At 40.3% G+C, this 21,258-nt stretch overlaps 1 protein-coding gene across 3 annotated transcripts in view; it reads left to right on the top strand.

Moving 5' to 3' along the window:
• The window catches only part of ADK (adenosine kinase), a 390,229-nt gene that overhangs the window by 309,255 nt on the left and 59,716 nt on the right, over nucleotides 1-21,258 (top strand). For all 3 annotated transcript variants that reach the window (XM_084795010.1, XM_084795009.1, XM_084795011.1), the window contains exons 8-9: nucleotides 1,450-1,485; nucleotides 12,248-12,362. In XM_084795010.1, the coding sequence (XP_084651136.1) occupies nucleotides 1,450-1,485; nucleotides 12,248-12,362 (151 nt within the window). The remainder of the gene's footprint in view (nucleotides 1-1,449; nucleotides 1,486-12,247; nucleotides 12,363-21,258) is intronic.

Raw genomic sequence — 21,258 nt, 5'->3', positions numbered from 1 at the left:
TGGGATTAAAGGCATGTGCCGCTGCCACCGGCTTAAAAAAAATGTTAAGTTTTAACTTTTGTAGCCTTTTCCTCTTAGACAAAAGCCAGGCACGGTAGCCCAAACCTTTAACGTTAGCCCTTAGGAGGCAGAAGCAGGAGGACCTGTATGAGTTTGTGGATAGCCTTCCCTTTTAACAGCCGCAGGCCAGCCAGATATCTTTTAAGACCTTGTCTCAAAGCAGGGGTAAGATACACAGAGTACAAGCTTTTCAACCCACATATTCATTGCACCTAGATTTCACAGTTGTCAATGTTTTGTCAAATTTGCTTCCTTTTGTTCCACTGCCCCCCAAATATTCCAAGTTACAACTTTTGTGACATTTTATTCTTAAATACTTGTGGGTTCAGCTTTAAAGACGAAAGACCTTTCTCTTATCATGTTGATTATTCCTAATATCAAACTGATGGTTCCTCACATTTCTAATTCTCAAATTACATTTGTTTAAGTGCCTTTCACAGCCAGTTTGTTGAAAGTAAAATCCAGCTACGGTCCAGGCATTAGTTTTGCTCATTTCCCTTCCCCAATTTATCTTTGAGGTCGCCTATAGTTTAAATAAAAAAAAAAAAAAAACTAAATGCCCTATAAATGTGTGCCATCTTACAGATTTGTTCATTGTCATTATCATTGTCTCTTTTAATTTGTTCCTTTCTTTTTCTTGTGACTACAAGTTCCTGGGCTAAAGTTTTGATTAAATGGAATTAAGATATTTTAGCCAGACTACTTCCTGGTTGATACTGTGACCTCCATTCTGCATCGTAACAGGCACAGAAGGTTTGTCTGTCCCACTACGAGTGACAGGATTGATCACAGGGCTAAAACGATGACAGCTTGATCCCTTCTGTTATAAAGTTGTGCTCGGCTCCCTGTGACCAGCATGTAATCTGTGCTACTTTGACTCTATATGAAGAACCGGTTCCCTGTCGTCCCTTCACCCAGTGACTTAACAGCCACTGGTGATCCCTGGCTCTATAAATTTCATCATGGGATTGCAAAATATTTTTTTTTCAGTATCTGTACATCTAGTAGCAGGCATTCTCATCCCCAGAAGAGCTCTCTGAGAGGTACTGTTTTAATTAGAAATGTAGCCACCAGCACAGTCCTTGGGTTTCAAGTGAATGTCTTTCTTTGCTGAGTGAGGTCAGAACACCTGAACTCACTGTGGCAGCTGCTGTAGAAACACATCCTGCGTCTCCTGTGTTCCAGCTCGTGAAGGGTGTTGACACTATGTGGCCCATTGTTTTTGGTGCCAAGACAAAAAGGAAATATTTTTAGGGTAAAAATAAAAATTAGTCCATGTGAGTATATTGAGATAATTGTGTAAAAAGAAGACTGAATGGATTTCAAAATGAATTGTTTCTTCATTATCTAGCACTTTATAATTAACTGTCCTTTTTTTTTTTCTTCCAGGAAGCTGCCACTTTTGCTAGAGAGCAAGGCTTTGAGGTGAGTTAACCCACAATTGCACACTAAACAGATCCTAAAGGTTTTTTCTAGCTGATAATGAAGTTCTTTTGGACAGTGATTGATGTGCTATTATACTCTCAGAGCCTCGCTGCAGTTGCCATGGAAACCTGGCAGTCGTCATGGTTTCTTTGTTCTGCCAGCACAGTGTTATGACGCACTCTGCTAGGTCTGCACCCAACATCGCCTACAGATGTTATTTATTGAATTTTGAAAAGCCTCTTGGGAAGCCAAGAGGTTGGGCACAGTTTCAAGCTGCCTCTGCAGATATGGGGCCTGTCAGTTTGTTCAGTTAAAAAGCTACCTCATTAGCTGCATTACATTTCATAAGAATTCATTGCTGAAGCAGTGATGGGGCGAGACGGAGTAGTGAGCTATCATGCCACTTAAATAAGTTCAGCCCTATCTATCACATGTAGATTATCATTATGCAAATTAATTTCCTAAGGTTGTACTTAACAGTTGTTAGGGACTGATTAATTTAAATCCTGCTTATGAACTTCCTGCTTAAGTCTTTTCTCCCTCTCATCTTTTTAAAAATAACATAGGATATGGTTTTTTGTTGTTGTTGTTGTTTTTGTCAAGGAAATATTGATAATTGGCCTTAATTTTCTAGTCTTGTTTCTGTTCTCCTAATAGAAGGACAGTCTTGTCAAGATTCAAAATTCCATGTGGTTGTTGTTGGCAAAATCAAGATACAGTCAAGACCATGTTTTTGTCTGCATAATATCTATCTTCTAATTAACTGTTAGAAAACACTAACTTCAGTATGAACCCAGGTTAATTGACAGATAATTAACTGAGTTTATGACTCTTTTGTGGCTATAATATTGAGCCAGAACTATGTCAAATGCTCTGTTTTATATATATCAACTTGCAATATTATATGACTGTAGTAACTTTAAAAAATTATATTATTTATTTAGTTGGAGAGCACTTGCCTGCCACAGCATATGTGTGGAGCTCAAAGAGGAATTCACTGCAGTCATTCTTTCCTTGCACCGTGTGAGTGTGGGCATTGATCTGGCCAAGCACTCTTATGGCTGAGCCATCTCACTCATGAAACTTGAGGAAATTAATGTGACTAGCCTGGGATTTAGGAACTCTACCCTTATTTGCATACTCAGTATTGTCTACCATGTACAGAAGCTGTGATCATTGATTGAACAATACTAGCAAGTTTTAAACTCCTAAAGAAGTGTGAATTTGTGTTACAACTACTATTTAAATGTATTAAAAGCAAATTCGTCATTGAGGAACAAAATAATGCACGTGTATGGTATCAATGCCATTGGGTGTAATAAACCACTTGTTCTTCATAGAGGAAGACAATGAGCATGTCTCTTGAAAGCATAGGGAAATGACATAATCATTGACTCCTTAGATGTCTGTTTTCGAGCCAGGTGTAGTGACACATACTTTTAGTCCCAGCACTCCGGAGGCAGAGGCAGGTGGATCTCTGTGAGTTCGAAGCCAGCCAGGGCTACACGGAGAAACCCTGTCTCAAAAAAACAAAAAGCAAAAACAAAAAAAAAGAAGAAGCTGTTTTCATTATTTTACCATATTGTAATCATTGTAGGGATAATTAGTGTAGAAAGGGACTTCCAAAGTTGTTTGTTTTGTCTAGTTTGTTTTATTATTTAATTTCCCAAACTGACAACTGTTGTTTAAGACCAAATATAATCAGGAGAGTGTTCAGTTCACAAATGCAATTGAGGCCACCAAAATGCCTCAGCAGATAAAGGTGCCCGTGACCTCTGACCTCCACACTAGAGCTTTGAAACATGTAAACACAAACACTAAATTCATGTATTTTTTTAATGTGGGGCTAAGGAGATAGCACTCATGTGCACACACACACATTTAAAACAAATGTTTTGATTGTGAGACTATATATACATCCAACAGTTATTTTTAAAATTTTACCACCAGGCATAATTGGATGCAGTCTTGTAATTATTGACCTCTGGAGACAGAGACAGACAGATCTCTGTGAGTTCAAAGCTAACCAAGGCTCAAATCATAAAGTTTTTTTGTTGTTGTTGTATTGTTTTGTTTGTTTTTTAGTTTTTCGAGACAGGGTCTCTCTGTGTAGCCTTGGCTATCCTAGACTCACTTTGTAGACCAGGCTGGCCTCAAACTCACAGAGATCTACCTGCCTCTGCCTCTGCCTCCCAAGTGCTGGGATTAAAGGCGGGCACCACCACGCCCGGCCCCATAGATAAAGTTTTAACTATTTTAGTTTTTGTACTAAAAGCTAATATTCTCAAATACTACAAATCCAAGTGCTTCATAGATAAAAAGGTCTTAGAATATAAATCTTTACCTGTCAGTTAGCCGTGTCATCATTAAACAAAAGTATTTGTGTTCCATGGCTAGCTTTGCAGGTACTTAGGCGTATAACATGCATTCAGTAAAGGATCTCCGTTGTGCGGTGCTTAGGGATATGTTTTGGTTTAGTAAGCTAGTGCAGACGTTATTCCTTCCTTCAGCTCTTTGTTCCATGTGTACCTGGTTTACCTTCAGTCCTGGCAACAAGCTGTGTTCCCGCCTTCCTGCCAACTGTATTAGCCTTTCATTAGTTCCTATTTACTGATTTAAAAATTGTTTCACATTGTCATGAGTCTGCCATAATGGGATTAGAGCATATAAGCAAAGTGATGATTACCATAATCACATACCCTGTTACCTCCTGACAGATTAAAGCAGCTCTGCTAGTGATGTTGACAGTGGCCTGTTAGAGTCAGTGCAGCACATATCCCTCTGTGGATCCCCAAAATTGAAGAATATATATGAGCCATGAATAGAATAGCCTCAAGTCAGCACTGTTAATAAAACTACAACACATGTGTGGAATGCTGTCGAATAAATCCAATGATCCTGTAATGCCATTAAAGTTCTTACTCATTACAGAAAAGTATGGAAGCATAGGCGTAGAGTGTAGTACTCTTGAATAAAACAAGAGTAAATCGCTTTCTTAGCAGTTGTCTATCTGCGGAAGCGTTCTGATGTTCTCAAGTGTGGTGTAACAAACTAGACAAAAATTTGTATTTTATCTCTTCAACCTTAATATTGGCTCTAAATTTGGAGCAAATCTCGGAAAAAAAAAAAAAAAGAAGACGATGTGAAGTGATTAGAAGAAAGGAATGGTGAGCATCCTTCCTTCCTACCAGCACCCCCTGCCTTTCCTTATTTTCTGTTATTAATCCCAGTCCTTTCCCAAAACCACTGAGTGTTGCCAGTCAGTGGTCAGACGGCTGACAGGCCAGCCGGACACCTCTAAAAATAACCTGTGTTTACTCATCAGGAAAGACCCTCAGCAGCATTGTTTACAACGCCCTGGTGGGTTTCTCTGCAAATTCTAGATAATCTTTATTTTTTTCAAACATCTTTAATCTTTAAAATGAAATGTGCATTTTTTTAGAGAGAAGCAGCAGCTTAGGAGAGCACTGGAGAGGGAGATAAAAGCTGGAGCCAGGCAGAGCACTAGGCAGGAGAGTGGCTCTCTCTATAGGTGATAGGAAATTGCATAGTTCCCAGTTTAAATGACAGACCTGCTAAGAATTTAAAATGACAATTCGTGGTAAAGAGTTTTGTGAGGGCTTTTATTATTCCGGAAAAACAGCTCAGACTGCAGTGTGCTGTTAAATCTTCCTTTTCTGGAGCTGAACTGATTGAAGGTTTAGATTGTGGAAGTCTAAATAAAAACACAAGGTACTTAAAAGCAGCTTCATTATAAAGCAGTGTTTAAAACTGCCATAAATTGGTGTAAATTAAATAAAATGGAAAAAACTTCTAAAACCTAAATGTAGTTATTCTCTTTATTTTCATTGTCTCTGCAACAGAAATATGTGTCAACTTTTGAAAGGCATTCAAACCATTGAGTCACTTACTCCAAGCACAGGTTTCCCTTTTCTTATAGATGCCTGAGACATGATGCTCTTGGCACACAGGGAACAAAGTGATCTTACTCCCCTTCCTTGTCCCCTCAGCCTCTGACCATGCAAAACATCCCAGAATCAGAGCCTTTCTCTGACCAATGAGACTCGGTCATTTTGTAACTCCGAATGACAGAGTCGAGAATCGTGTGGTCCAGTAACCACACTCAACTACACAAGTTAAAATTACTTCATGTTAAATGAAGTTTAAAATTCAAGGCCAGGTTTATACTGGTAGCTCTGTCGTACCAACTACCCTTATTGCTTAGGCAGGAGGACTGACTGCCTGAGCCCATGGTTTTGAGACCAGCCTAAAACCTAGTGAAACTCTGTCTCAAAAGATAAGATGAAATGTAGTCACTCTGTTTGTCCTAGACATATTTCTAGTGTTCCGTACCCTGGGTGCATAATGACTGCTCTATTAGACAGTGCGGGTATCAAAGACATATGCCATCTCAAAAAGTCCTGTTAGTCAGCCTTGAAGAGAAAATCTATACAGCATATTCAGGAAGGAGTGGTTCCCAGGGAATTCTCTCAAGTGATACTCAAGTTCCTGTGTCCTTTACAAATTTTAAGAATGCAGTGAACTGCCACAGTTTCTGAAAAGAAGACCTAAGTCAGGTCCTGCTGGCTAGGAGTATACTCCTGCTTTCTGAGGTGTCTAGGTCCCAAAGAGGACTTTTTGTTTGTTTGTTTCTTTGTTTATTTGTTTGTTTTTTGGGGTTTTGAAACAGGATTTCTCTGTTTCATGGCTGTCCTCGAACTCACAGAGATCCACCTGCCTCTGCCTCCCAAGTGCTGGGATTAAAGGTATGCACTACCACACCCAGTTTAGAGGACAATTTTTAAAACAGATTTTGAAAAACAGATTGCATAGTTTTCTAATACTGTTCCCCAGAACCCAGAAAAGGATGGAAGGAAAGAACCAATTCTGCAAAGCTGTCCTCTGAGCGCCAAACATACAGCTGTAGAAGGCATGTGACTCTCCCTATAGTAATAAATTATTTAAGAGAAAGTTAAAATCTAACAAATAGAGCTATCTAGCAATGACAAGGGAGAAAGCCAGCTAAGCAGTCAAACAAGGAGACGCATTTTAGACAAGAATACAAAGGCTCCCAACAAGAAAGAACACAGCGCGCTGCACTCCACAAAGCCAGTGTCCTGGCTTGGGTTGAAAGAGAAAGGTAGCTTGATACTTGGTCATTGGCAGGTCACATGAACAGTGTGACCTTAGAGGGTTTCTGTTTGGAAGACAAAACAGAAAATGGTGTAATTGAGTGAGCAATGTGTAGGAATGCCACAGCAGGCATGGATTGGGACAGTGTGTTCAAACATTTGTATCACCTGCTTGGTGAAAATGAAATGAAGACAAGAAAGTAAAATGAAGGAAATGTGTTCTAAAGAAAAGTTCACTCTTTTATTAGGAGGCATGTGCCACAGTGCAAGTATGAGAGTCGGAAGACAACTTGTAGGAACCAGTTTTCTTCCACCATTTAGGCCCGAGGGATCAAACCCAGCTCATCAGATTTGACAGCAAGCATCTTTACCCACCAAACCATTTTGTTGACCCAAGACAATATAGTCTTTAAAATAATGGAAAGTAATACTAAACCAGTGATTTTAAAAGTACACTTTTAATTATTATTATTTTTTGTTTGTTGTTGTTGTTTTTGTTTTTTGTTGTTGCTGTTGTTGTTTTTTGGTTTTTCGAGACAGGGTTTCTCTGTGTAGCCTTGGCTGTCCTGGACTCGCTTTGTAGACCAGGCTGGCCTCGAATTCACAGAGATCTACCTGCCTCTGCCTCCTGAGTACTGGGATCAAAGGCGTGCGCCACCACACCCAGCCACTTTAAAATTGTATAAAATGCTTCAGTTTATAAAATCTTTGCCATCGTGTCACTGATGCACTTAATACTTCCAGAAACCCTGAGAAGTGCATAGCCAGTTCAGCAGATGAAACCCAGGCTATAGGACCTGTTGCAGTTCACACAGCTCACACATACTGCCAGCAGAACCAGAGCTCAGAGCTCCAAATCTGCTGCTTTTAGTTACAAACCACGGTTTTCCCCTCCATCATGTTCTAGCCTATTGGGAGAAAAGGTTGAACTTGAGAATGGCCTTGAAGAATGAGGAATATCTAAATTCCTAAACATCGGATTTTTGATGTAAAATACAACTATGAAAAAGCGCATTTAAATAAAGATCGGGATTAACTTGCGAATGTGCAGCGGCAGAACCATCTATAGTTTTGTGATAATAGCAAAAGGCATATCCCAAGGTTCATAGAAGCAGTGCAGTCTGTGGGTAGTGCTTCCAAACACTGAGACTCCTAAAGGCAGAATTGGAGACGGTCGTCCTGGCGACACTGCCTCTGTTTATAGCCTTCGTCGGCATACTTAGCGTCTGCAGGTCAGTTAGTTCATCTGCAAGAAGACCTAGGGCCTCGGGTAGGAAGGCCCAGTGAATACTTTAGAGTAAGATAGAGGAAATTATAGTGTCTTCTCTACAGAGAAATTAAAATTAGGAACCTCTTTAGTGCCCTGTAATTGTTCATCACTCTGCTCTGTAAACTTTAGTCTCTTGCCCCCACCTCTGTGTTATCTTTTTCCTCATTAGATATTATAATTGAGTTTTTAGTACTCAATATTTTTAGGCCCTTTGTAAGGATTGTTGAAGCATCTTACAGAATTGAAGATGTTAGGGAGAATTAAGTTGAGGGTAATTTAAGCGGAGTAAAGTTGGGGCTGGAGAGATGGCTCAGTGGTTAAGAGCACTGGGGCTGCTCTTCCAGAGGTCCTGAGTTCAATTCCCAGCAACCACATGGTAGCTCACAACCATCTATAATGTGATCTGATGCCCTCTTCTGGCCTCCTGGTGTACATGCAGGCAGAGCACTGTATACATAATAATAAATAAACCTTTTTAAAAAAAAAATAGAGAAGTAAAGTTAGGATTGTATTAGTATACAGTAAATACATTCCGCTCCTTCAGCTCACCTTGTTTGACCCTCATCTCCACAATTTTGACTTCCTTGTTTTTTGTTTTTATTCTTACTTTATGTGTACAGTGCTTTGCTTGTGTGTATCTTTGTGTAGCACATGTGTGCCTACTGCCTGCAGAGGCCAGAGAGCTTTGGATCCCCTGGAGCTGGAGGTCCAGGCGGTTGTGAGCAGCCACGTGCTGCTACTGAGAAATGAACCTGAGTCCTCTGCAAATCCAGCAAGTGGTCTTCACCCCTGAGCCATCTTCTCAGTCATGCCTTCTTTCTTTCTTTTCTTTTCTTTTCTTTTTTTTTCCCCCCCGAAACAGGAGCTCATTCGTCATAGCCCAGACTGGCCTTAACTTTACTGTGGATCCCCAGCTGACCTAGAACTCACAATGATCCTCCTTACTCACGCTCCTGTATCCTGAGACTACAGGAGTGATCGTTAAATAGCACCTTTTTTTTTAAGATAAGGTCTTGCTTTATGGCCCTGATTCTTCTCAGACTCAGTCTCCTTATCTTTCCATGGTACTAGAATTACAGACATCTACCACTAACTTCACCTTAAACTTTAAAAACCTTAAAAATAACCTTATTTTTAAAGTAATTGCACAAACAGCATATAGAATCCCCACATATATTTCGCCTACCTTCTCCTACTGTTAGCCTCTTAACTAACCAATGTTTATTGGCCAAAATCAGAAAACTAATATACATCCAACGCAAAAGAACCCTGGGATGCATTCCAGCTTCCGTAGCAATTCCTCTTGTTTTCTTTATTTTGTGTGGGGATATTCGCACATGCACATGGAGGTCAGAGCACAACTTTGGGGAGTCATTTCTTTCCTTCCACATGTGTGTTCTGCAGTCTGAACTCACTAGGCTTGGCAGCAAACGCCCTGACCTGCCGAGTCTCTGTCTCCTGCCTGATTTTCCTTCCTCTCTTGCAGCATCTAATGTAGGATCCCGCCTTACATGTGTGTCGTGGGTCGTTAGCAGCTTCCAGTCCATGACAGTTTTTCATTCTTCCCTTATTGACTGTGACCCTGATACTTCAGGAGTCCTGGTTATTCATTCTGTGGAATGTCCCTCTCTTTCTCTATTTGAGTGTGTCTGGTGTTTTCTTGTGAGTGGGTTGAAGTTGTGTATTTTTAACAGGAAACCCACAGAAGTGATGTGCCCTTCTCAGAGCGTCATATCAGGGAGGTTAAATGATGTCACAAAGTCTCATTGCTGGTGATGTTAACCTCGGTCGCTGGGCTAAGGTGGCATCGATCGGATTATCCTCTGCAGTTTACCCCTTTCTATTACAGTGGATAAAAAGTCTGGAGGAGATTCTTTGGGACTATACAGATGTCTTCTTTTGTCCAGGAATTTTAGTATCAGTTGACTATTAAAGTGGTACTTAACAATTTTCTTGACTCTATAATTATTGATTTTTTCCCCTTTGATAGTAAGTATTATAGAGGGAGATTTAATGCTGGGAACTGAACTTAGGGCTTTACAAACCCACACTCTGCCACTGAGTTATACCCCCAGCCCCAAGATCTTTCAGTTGAGTATTTTCTTAGTTTTGTCCGCAAATGGAGCCTTAGAGATGTTTACTCATCTGTTCATGGTCATAGCAATAAGACTAGGTTTGCTGTGTTCTAAAGCTCGTTGTAATTGCATTTTTCTGTTGAGATGCGTGATCTTACCTGTGAGGGAGAAGGACCTAAGGAGAGGGAAAGGGTGAATACTGTGGACTTAGCAATGTGTGGTGTTGGGAAAATAAAAACTGAGGCTTTGAGGAAGGATTTACACTGCCTGAAAATCATCTCTTGTAAGCAAGCAGTTGCTCTGAACCCATAGTGAGATTACTTGGATTAGGTTATACTAACAGGGATCCTAGACTGAACAATGAAAAGATTTGGCATAAACTGTATATGTGGATACAATAAGAAAAAAGGTTGGACAAATCTAGAAAAGTTGCTGGTGTATATTTGAAAAGTTTATTTCAAAGCCTGGTATGGTGGCGCATGCCTTTAATCCCAACACTCAGGAAGACTACCACCACCCAGCCCTGCCCCTCTTTATTTAAATACAAAAATTACCTTATTCTAATGAACTCATAAAAATATCATGAAGCCAGATTCATTTAGCTGCTCAAGAAAAACCTGCCCAGTCCCAAACGCTGTACATCTCAGTGGAAATCGCAGAGCCATTCTGAAACTGTAGAGCTTCTCTTAGGGTTTCTATGCACTTAGCCACTAAAAAAGAAAAAAAAAAAGCCTGGCGTGGTGGCACATGCCTTTAATGCCAACACTCGGGAGACAGAGGCAGGTGGATTGCTGTGAGTTCAAGGCCAGCCTGTTCCACAAATCGAGTCCAGGACAGCCAGGGCTACACAGAGAAACCCTGTCTTGAAAAAAACAAGAAAAAAGAAAGAAAGAAAGAGAAGGAGTAAGATTTGATATCAGGGTTGGGGCTTTAGCTCAGAGCAAGACTCTGGGTTCAGTACTCAGCTCCGGAGAACGAGGGAAGAAGGACAAGAAAGCAAGAGATGTTGACAAAGATGTAGAGAGAGCCATCAGTCACTGCTGGTGGGGGTGCAAATTAGTACATCCATTATACATATCAATTTGGATGTTCCTCAAAACTATTAAAAAGTGAACTACCATATAACCCAACTATTTCACTCCTGGGCATGCACTCTAACTATGCCATACCTTACCGTAGAGATATTTCACCTCCATGATTGATGGGTAATGGAAATCTGGTATATACTTAAAATATTTGTCAGCTCTAGATGAAAATAAAATCATAAACATTGCAGGAAAAATGGGTGGACTTAGTATGTATAATATTAACCAAAGTCACCCAATCTAGGAAGAAAAAAAGATGTTTTAATGTAAGTATGTATATGTAAACAAATATATATGTGATTATAGTAGAGCATTTAGAAAAGGGAACACGAAGGGATAATATTAGGTGATGAAAGACGATGGACTGCATATTACTGATCATGAGTCATGAAGAAGAATGTTCAACTAATTGCCTTTCCTTTAACCATCATGTTAAAGGAATGCCCTTTCCTATGGAAAATTAAGTCTTTACAGAGCAAAGTATGGTTAGCATTTTTTTTTTCCTCAGCCAATTCTTTGAAAAAAATGACATATCTCAATTTTATTATTTCCCAAGTCAGCATAATCAATCATGCTCTGTAACATCTTTAATAATAAATAAAAAGTTTTAGAAAAAGAAAACCTTTTTTATGGCATGGGCACAAGGGCACACACACTGTAATTCTAGCTTGTGGAGATTGATACCGGAGAATCACAAACTTCAGGCCAGGCGGAGACACACAGGAGGACTCCAACTCAAAAACAGATGAGTAATTCTTTAAAACTCTCTTTACTTTGAAATTTGACTTGACATTTATTTGCTGATGGTAAGCACTTGTTCCTGGTGATGTGGGACTAGTTCTAGGTCCTTTCATAAGCCAGGCAAAATGTTTTAAAGTATGTAGTGCTTATGTAATATTTCAGTCATTACCTTTCAGAGATGGCATGTTCACACATTTATAGATTAAATTATAAAGTGCCTGAGGTTTGCTTTGAAATAAAATGAATGGCAGGTATTGAAGGTGAAGATGGAATAAGATCCATCATAAACGTGATCCCCCGAAGAATAAATAGAAAGTGTTCTCTTTATTTGTGTATAGTTAAAAATCTTTTTTCAAATATGCCCTAGTTGATACTCAGGTCGCATCAGAAGCAAAATTGTTAACATCTAATATTTTCTCTTACTCAACTGATAATGATTTTTTTCCCTCTTATTAATAGACTAAAGACATTAAAGAAATAGCCAAAAAGGCACAGGCTCTTCCAAAGGTGAACTCGAAGAGGCAGAGGACCGTGATCTTCACGCAAGGGAGAGATGACACCATAGTGGCTACAGGTATGTGGGAGCCGTGGAACAGATTCCGTGCCACAGAGATCAACCACAGGGAAACTGTATAATCCTTGTGCAGTGCACTGTCCGCAGCCACGTGCCTTCTACAGGTTCACGTGGACATTCCTCCCCTCTACCCTCGGGACATGATTTTCCTTTGAAGATTATATTTTATGAAAAATCAGTTGTTAATACTGAAGTTTGGGGAGATTTCTTTAGTCCAGAAATGTCTTTCTTTTCAAAAACCATATAAACACTTGCATCAGAATAAAAAACATCTACTCAGTCATGAACAAGTAAAATCCAGAACTGCTTCTTCTTCTGGATTTTTTCTGCCATTGTTGATTTGGTTTTTCAATACAGGATTTTTCTTTCTTTTTTTCCTTCTTTCTTTTTTTTTTTTTTTTTCTTTTGGACAGTCTATATATTCATGATTGACCTGGGACTCACTATCCTTGAACTCACATGCCTCTGACTCAGCAATATCCTTGGCCTTTTTTTTTTTTTAATACTTTATTTTATATAACCTTTTATTTTAAGAAAATGTCTCACTAAATACCCTAGACTGGCCTTGAATTCCTTGTGTAGCCCAGACTGACCTTGAATTTTTAATCCCCCTGCCTCAGCTTCCCAAAGAGCTTTTTTGCTGATTATAATCTCAGATTTTCTTTCAAGAAGATAAAGCTCAGGCTGGGCATGGTGGCGCACGCCTTTAATCCCAGCAGTCAGGAGGCAGAGGCAGGCGGATCACTGCGAATTTGAGGCCAGCCTGGTCTACAAAGTGAGTCCAGGATATCCACGGCTACACAGAGAAACTTGTTTTGAAAAACTGGAAGGAAAGAAAGAAAAGAAAGAAAGAAAGAGAGAGAGAGAAAGATCTCATGTCTATTTTTAATGGCATGCATAGAAATTAAGTAGGAATTTCATCAAGTGATCAAAAACCATTGGTTAAAATAATTATTTTAAATATGAGGCTACTTTGTTTTAGCTGCTATTCAAGCTAAATATGTCTGTTAATTTTTTCTGAATGATTCATCCTTAATCAGTTAATAGTTAATAGCTAATGATTTTTATAAACAGTAGTATAATTATTGCCAATGTGTTTGTTCAGCACTCAGCTGAATATTGAATATAACATAATCTTTAAAGAGCTGCAAGTTATAATTAATATCCATAAAGTGTTAAATATCAAAATATAAAGTATAAATATAATTCTCTTTGGGAATATTGTTGACTGTAAAAGATCAACAAATCTTTTTGTTTGGTTGGTTTTTTAGTTTTTCAAGACAGAATTTCTCTGTTATTTTGCCTGTCCTGGACTCACTTTGTAGACCAGGCTGGCTTTGAACTCACAGCGATCTGCCTGCCTCTGCCTCCCAAGTGCTGGGATTAAAGGCATGCGCCACCAACACCGGCTTTTTTTTAGGTTTTTCAAAACAGGGTTTCTCTCTGTAATAGCCTTGGCTGTCATAGCCTCACTTTGTAGACCAGGCTGGCCTTGAACTCACAGTGATCCGCCTGCCTCTGCCTCCCCGAGTGCTGGGATTAAAGGTGTATGCCACCACGTCTCACAGATCAACAATTTTTTTTTTTAGTCAGTATTTCTATTTTTATTTATTTATTTTTAAAGATTTATTGATTTATTATGTATACAATATTCTGCCTGCATGTGTTCCTGAAGGCCAGAAGAGCACATCATATCACATTATAGATAGTTGTGAGCCACCATGTGGTTGCTGGGAATTGAACTCAGAACCTTCAAAATAACAGCCAATGGTCTTAGCCTCTGAGCCATCTCTCCAGCCCCAACAAATCTTAAAGGCATTATACTGGAAATGCAGTAATTTTTTTTCTTTAATTTTTGATAATATATTCTCACTCTAGTCCAGGCTCACCTTGTAATCTCTGTGTACCCAGACTGGGCTCAAAGTTGGAGCAATTCTCCTGTCTCAGCCTTCCAAGTGCTGAGATTGCAATAGTGCACCATCACATCTACTGAAGTGACTTTTTTTTTTAATTTTTTATTAATTTATTCATATTACATCTCAATGGTTATCCCATCCCTTGTATCCTCCCATTCCTTCCTCCCTCCCATTTTCCCCTTATTCCTGTCCCCTATGATTGTCGCTGAGGGGGACCTCCTCCCCCTGTATATGCTCATAGGGTGTCAAGTCTCTTCTTGGTAGTGAAGTGACGTTTTTTAACAAAGTAAATATATAAAACCCGAGAAGTGTCACTGAGGAAATTATTGACCAGTTTGGGTACAGAGAGACAGACACGAAATAATTCCCTCAACCTTCAGGTTGGTTGTAGACACATGAAAAGGTACTGTGTGATCCTCCGTTTCTGTGGCAGGCTGTTCATTTCTGTGAGAGAAAAGAAAAATAACCCATGAAAGGACCTCTACGTGACACAGACAAGATCACTGTCATGTTACCGTGTGTGGACCATATCTGTCTTAAACCGGGCAGGCTTCTTAGAGGGAACGTAATACTACCTCCAGGCTCATAAGATGCTCCTGGGTTGCTCTTTGTGGACATATTCTTTTTAAGTCTTCCTATACCCAGAAACATGTGTCATACAAGTGTCTCTCTCACTATCAACTTGTATAATTTTCTTCAGAATGAAATTTACCCTCCCTCTCTTGTAACAGTTTTTTGTGTGTGTGTGAATTTGCTTCATGCTTTATTAAATCTATTAAACCACTCTTAAGGATGCTTATAATCGGGATTTATTTGATGCAAGACACTAGCTAATCTCGCTGTTCCTACCATATGAAAATGAACTTAGAGGATGCCGTATATTGCGATGCATGATAAATACAAGATGGATAGAGAATCTGTTCAGTGGTGTCAGCTACAAAAGCAAACATGATAAATGTTAATGCAGTGTTGAGCCCTGGGATAAGCTATTCAGCGCACAAGCGTAGCTGAATCTCTTTGCTGTGTTGTTATTCATGGCAGCCAAATAAATGTCAATAATAAAAGAGAATTAAAGATTTTCATTTCCCAGAGGCAGTCCTCTAATACAGCTTGATCTTTCATTTCATTTGTAATTCGTTCTCATGTCAGGATGCAATCATTCGCCAGGCTCTGGGTGTCATGTTAAGTCATTTAATAATGATTAAGAACATAAAAATGCTTGGCCTGTGGGGCAATTCACAGAAGAGATGCCAATTTGTTATTGTTTTCCCTCCTTTGCTATTGAATATGGATCAGCCTTTTCCCACCTCCTAGCATTAAATACTAATGGAAGATAGGGAGGGAAAGTGTCCCTTAATTTACCATAAGTGACATCCCAGAATGGTACACGGCAGTGCTAACACACTTATTAAAACACTAATTAGGACTCATTGTGCCTTAAACCTCACACTGTAGAGTATTTTCAAATGATCACACTGTTAAGGCATTTAGCAATAATGTTAACAAAAATCAATTCCCTTGGCATTTTATTCCAAAGACTTATCTCCTTCTGAGATATGATATTTGTAAACCGCTTTTTCTCATAGAGACTTGTAACTGAAAGGCCAATGGTGTCATATGCAAATAAATCATCCAGTAGACTTTGAGTAAGTGTAGACCTCCCTGTTTAAAAGAACCTTCTCTACTCAGACAGTCACACTATGTGCAACATTAGGATATGGATCCTTGGGAGGGGTGTGAGGATGCCAGTGGAAGGAGCTGGAGGAAAGCTGTGCATTTCTAGAAAATGTTCCCTTAGGTGACACAGCTGCTCTGTCTGTTCTCATCTCACCTTGAAAATCATTCAGTTAAGTCGTTGGACTAAGTGGCCGTGTTTTATGGTCCTGAGGGATGACGGAAACAGAATAGCCAAACATCTTCAATAGGTCAAGCCTTGATACATGCTTGTTTTTCTTTACCAAGGACTAGGGGCTGCAGAAAAGGCACATTGTATGTGTTGCTCTTCCAGAGGATCTGGGTTCAATTCCTAGCATCCATGTTGGATAGTGACCTGAAACTCCAGCTCCAAGGACTCCAGTGTCCTCTTGTGGCCTCTATGAGTACCCATTGGCATGTAGCAGACATTCATACAGGCACATTCAAAGCAAACAAACAATCCTTAAGGTATCAGGGGCCTGGAGAGATGCTTCTGCTCTTAAGAACACTAGTTACTTAGCTGGCCGGTGGTGGTACACACTTTAATCCCAGCACCCTCGAGGCAGAGGCAGATGGATCTCTGTGTTAGAGGCCAGCTTGGTCTACTGAGTGAGTTTCAAGACAGCTGAAGCTGCAACAGAAAAACCCTGACTCAAAAATAAAACAAAAAACAGACAGACAGACAAAAAAGAACACTAGGTGCTCTACCAGAGGACCCAGGTTCAATTCTCAGCACTCACAAGGCAGCTCACAGCTATTTTTAACTACAGTTCTAGGCAATCTGATGCCTTCTACTATTCTCTTTGATACCAAGCACACATAGACATGCATGCAGACAAAGCACAAATACATTAAAACATACACCAACAACAGCAAAGTACATAAAATAATTGTAAAAATATATGAAGATAAAAAAATCAAGAACTCATTGAGTCTTATGGACAGACTGTAGATTAAATTATTTCCACCTTTAAGATGCATCTAGCAGTACCCTATGTTATCTCATTACAGATGAACCTAGAGGTATTACAGTTTCCTGTTGTCGTTCGTTCCTGAGTCTTTAAGTAACTTGTTCCTTCATCTCTTAGTTTCCCTGTTCTACAAAAACACTGTGTTCTTCATCACTCTATGATGAAAGACCTGTGTGATTTGCAATTCCAATAATCATAAAACTCAGCCCACAATTAAAATAGTTTCTTAACTGAACAAGTGAGTTGTTCCTACAAGGGCTTTTTATTCATCAAGAGGTCAAACATATTTTGGAAGCAGGCATGGTGGTTCATGCCTATAATGCTCCACTGAGGCAAGAATTCTTTCATTCAGAGCAGCCTGGGCTTCAAAGTGAGACCTTATCTCTTAAAAGCAAAATAAAACAAAAATAATTTAGAATAACATGTGGCGCTGTCATGTTCCTGACAAAATTACATCTCTGTGCATGACTTGTACAGTTTATTGGTCTCAGCCCTGAAAAATACGACTTCCCTCAGCTGCTATGTTTCTATCAAACAGGATCCTGCTACAAAACAGAAGAGCCCATATTGACCAAGTAGTGTTGATTTCTACAAGGATCTTTTGAAGCCGATTACCCTAATACAAACCAGTATGCATATCAAAATTTTAACATATATTTTCCTTTTTAAAATGTAACAAATATCACAAAGTGTTTATATTGAAGTACAATATTCAAGCTTAGTACAACTTCTTCTTAAATAAATTCACCTATGTGTAACTACAACCAGATGAAGAAACACAGCACCATGACTGACACAAGAGGGTCCTGAGTTAGCAAGACCCTTCCAAAAGGAAGGAGGGGGAAGGGAAATACACTAAATAAAGCCTTTCAGAACTCAGTGCGCCCCGCCCCAGTAGCTGTTATCTTAGCTTCCATTGGTTACAGTTAGTTCTGGTTTTGAAATAGAATCACCAGTATGCAGAATTTTTGTCTGGCTCTGTTTCTATCCCTATTTGCACACTTCCTGACTTTTTAACATCAAAGACTACCCCAGCAACGTGATGTGTTTTCTCCGTTGATTCCATCCAGGAATCAACCACTTTTCTGAGGAACCCTGCTTCCCTTCGTCAGAGCATGGTACTCAGACACCAAGGTCTGAGCACCGTGAGCTCCTCATCATTGTTTCCAGGCCTTTGGAGCAGAGCTTGGCGACACACGGGTTACAATAAGCTATGCGTGTGTGTGAGGCTCATTCCAGCTTTTGCCCTTCCCTTATTTATAGCTGTCCCTCTTGCCTTGTAAGAACTTAACATTTGGAGTCACCGAAGCTGCTTTTTTATTCCATGCACATTTGCAGGGTTACAATGTTCACTTGTAGCACAGGTGCTACCATTGGCTACAGTGTATATTCTATCTTGCTTTCCTTTTATATCATGGTTAATTTTTTTCCCAATAAATTAAATTCATCCTTTGTAATGCTGTTTTGTGTAGGATCTTATAACCGTATGTGGTATTAAAGATTTTTATGTTAGCCAGGCTGGAGAGGCAGGTGGATCACTGTGAGTTTGAGGCCAACTGGGTCTACAAAGTGAATCCAAGACAGCCAAAGCTACAAAGAGAAACCTGTCTCCAAAAAAAAAAAAAAAAAAAAAAGATTTTTATCTTTCAGTCCCAACTTTCCATCTCCACTCTCACCAGTACATGATACTCTAATGGTTCCACTTTCCCCGATAGCATTTGTTACTGTTTATCTTTTTAATTTCAGCCAATCTGGTGAGACCATGATAGTGTCTCAATGTGATGTGGCTAGAATTTTCCTGGTGTAGAATAAATGTGGCAGAGCAGTCTGCCTGCTGGCACTTGGGTAACTTCTGGGATATTGCTGTTGAAGTCTCTCTCCCATATTGGAAGAGATATTGTCTTTTCAACTCCTAATTCTTGTGTGTGTGTGTGTGTGTGTGTGTGTGTGTGTGTGTGTGTCTAGCATTTGGTATCATTTGTTTGTGACAAGATCGTGTAATGTAGCCCAGGCTGGCCTCAAATTTGTAATCACCCTCCTTCGCCCACAGCCAAGTCCTAACTGTAGTCATTAATGCTTCCTTAAGTCTATTTGGATATGTCATCCCCATTTCCCACTCCCACACTTGGGAATTTTTCTATATTTCACTGAGTAGTTTTCTGTGCCTTTATTCGGTATCCTAGTTGTCTCTCTGACATTTTCTTTCATTTCTGTGATAAAACACTGACCAAAAGCAGCTTAGGGAAGGAAAGAGTTCATTTCCACCTGCAGGTCATCGTATGTCACTGAACAAAGTGAGGCAGGACCTTGAGCAGAGACCGTGGAGACTCCTGCTTGCCGACTTGCTGGCTTGCTGTAAGGGTCATGCTTAGCTAACTTCCTTATACTACCCAGGACCGTCTGCCCAGGTAGGCTCTGCCCTACGATATCAATTAGCAAATGAGAAACTCTCCTCAGACACGCCCACAAGCCAGTCCATACTGGATGGTCCAACTGGGACTCCATGTCAGGTTGACAGTCACAGCTAGCTGGGCCGTTCTTGCTCTTAATCATGCCCCAGAGGATTTTGTTTGGTTTCATCCTTTTTGAATGTGTTGTATTTCAGCTCTCCATCTTTGCTCTTGTTTTCTGAAGTGTTGGGAACTTTTGGAGCATCACCTTGCCGTGCTCTCTCACGCTTGTGTTTCTGTGGTAGTCTGTGCTTCCATTGGAACGGAAGCTTCCGGTCTCTGAGAGTCTCTGTGGTGAGCAGCCTTTCCTTACAGCGCATTCCCATTGCTGTTCAGGGAGGAAATAGAGCACGGTAACAGAGAAGCACCCAAAGAAGCTCAAACTAGAAGGCTGGCAAGTCATTAGGGACAGCTCTGCAACAGTCACAAAAGAGGAAGTGGAGAAATTATGCAGACTGTAAAGTAAGAAAGGTAAAAGTAATAGGTAAACGTTAAATAAAGGAGCGGGCAAAGAAAATGGAGTACAAGAAACATAAAACTTTTCAAAGTAAAAACATTACCAAATGATATATATCCTTTTGTTTGTTTTGTTCTGTTTTTGGAGACAGAGTTTCTCCATGTTATCTTGGCTGTCCTAGACTTGCTTTGTAGACCAGGCTGGCCTTGAACTCACAGAGATTCACCTGCCTCTGCCTCCCGAGTGCTGAGATTAAAGGCATGCGCCACCACGCCCAGCAGAATGGTTTTTTAAATGAAAGGAAAGAATAAAGAAAGTTAGTTTGTTTTTGTAAGATAAAGCAAAGACGGAGCAGTGAGCTGGTCCCTGGATAAGGCCACTTGTCACACTGGACAAACAAAACTTGTCCACAAAGTCCAATGGTGGGTTTTGTTTTTGTGTTTTTGCTTTTGTTTTGTTGGTTTTTGTTGTTGTTTGTTTGTTTGTTTGTTTTTCAAGACAGGGTTTCTCTGTGTAGCCTTGGCTGTCCTAGACTCACTTTATAGACCAGGCTGGCCTCGAACTCACAGCGATCCACCTGACTCTGCCTCCCAAGTGCTGGGGTTAAAGGCGTGCGCCACCACGCCCAGTTGCTTTTATTTTTTAAGACAAAAATTAAAGAGGGGTAGGTGGGGGTGGCGCACGCCTTTAATCCCAACATTCAGGAGACAGAAGCAGGTGAATCTCTGTGAGTTCGAGGCCTGCCTGGTCTACAGAGTGGTTCCAGGACAGCCAGGACTACACAGAGGAACCCTGTCTGGGGGAATGGGGGGGAGGGATTAAAGAGGCTTCCTTCTGAGTCCCCAGGGATTGTAACTGGTCTGCAGTGGTTTGCTGGATTGTACTGCAGCTCCTCCATGTTTTAACGGTTTCTGCTGCTGTCCTATGGTGGCAGAGGACTGGTCCAGCTGCAGGCAGATATGTTGTAAGTGCTCATGTCTGTGTTCACGTCTTTCTTTGTGTGCCTGGAGTTTGTGCTAGTCCACAGACTTCATAATCTGTAGATCAATGAGGCTACCATTCTTTCCACAGCAGAGCAACCCCGAGGCGTGCCACCTCCCCAGTCCCGCCCTACTTTGTACATCCAGGGGTGTCAAAGTTCCTAGGCAAGAAGTGATAACCCTCTGAACATGAGGACTTGAAATAGCAAAAGGGGAAAAAACAAGGGTAGTAGGCACTCTGCCTACCCCTGAGGGTTTTTAGGCACTCTACATCAGTAAACTATGCGTGAGGGAGTTGAGAGGAATGTGCCTGCCACTTTGGTCATCGCACTCAGCCAGGGTTGAAGATGGAGACTGTTTCCTACTTCCTTCATCATTACCTCTTTTTCTCCCTGCTTTTAACTCTCCTGTCTCTGCTTGATTGCAC

This window comes from Acomys minous, assembly GCF_964271855.1.
Source record: "Acomys minous genome assembly, chromosome: 9".
In the NCBI taxonomy this organism is placed as follows: Eukaryota; Metazoa; Chordata; class Mammalia; order Rodentia; family Muridae; genus Acomys; species Acomys minous.
Note: the sequence above shows the minus strand (reverse complement) of the source record. Positions and strands in the feature narration are given on the sequence as shown.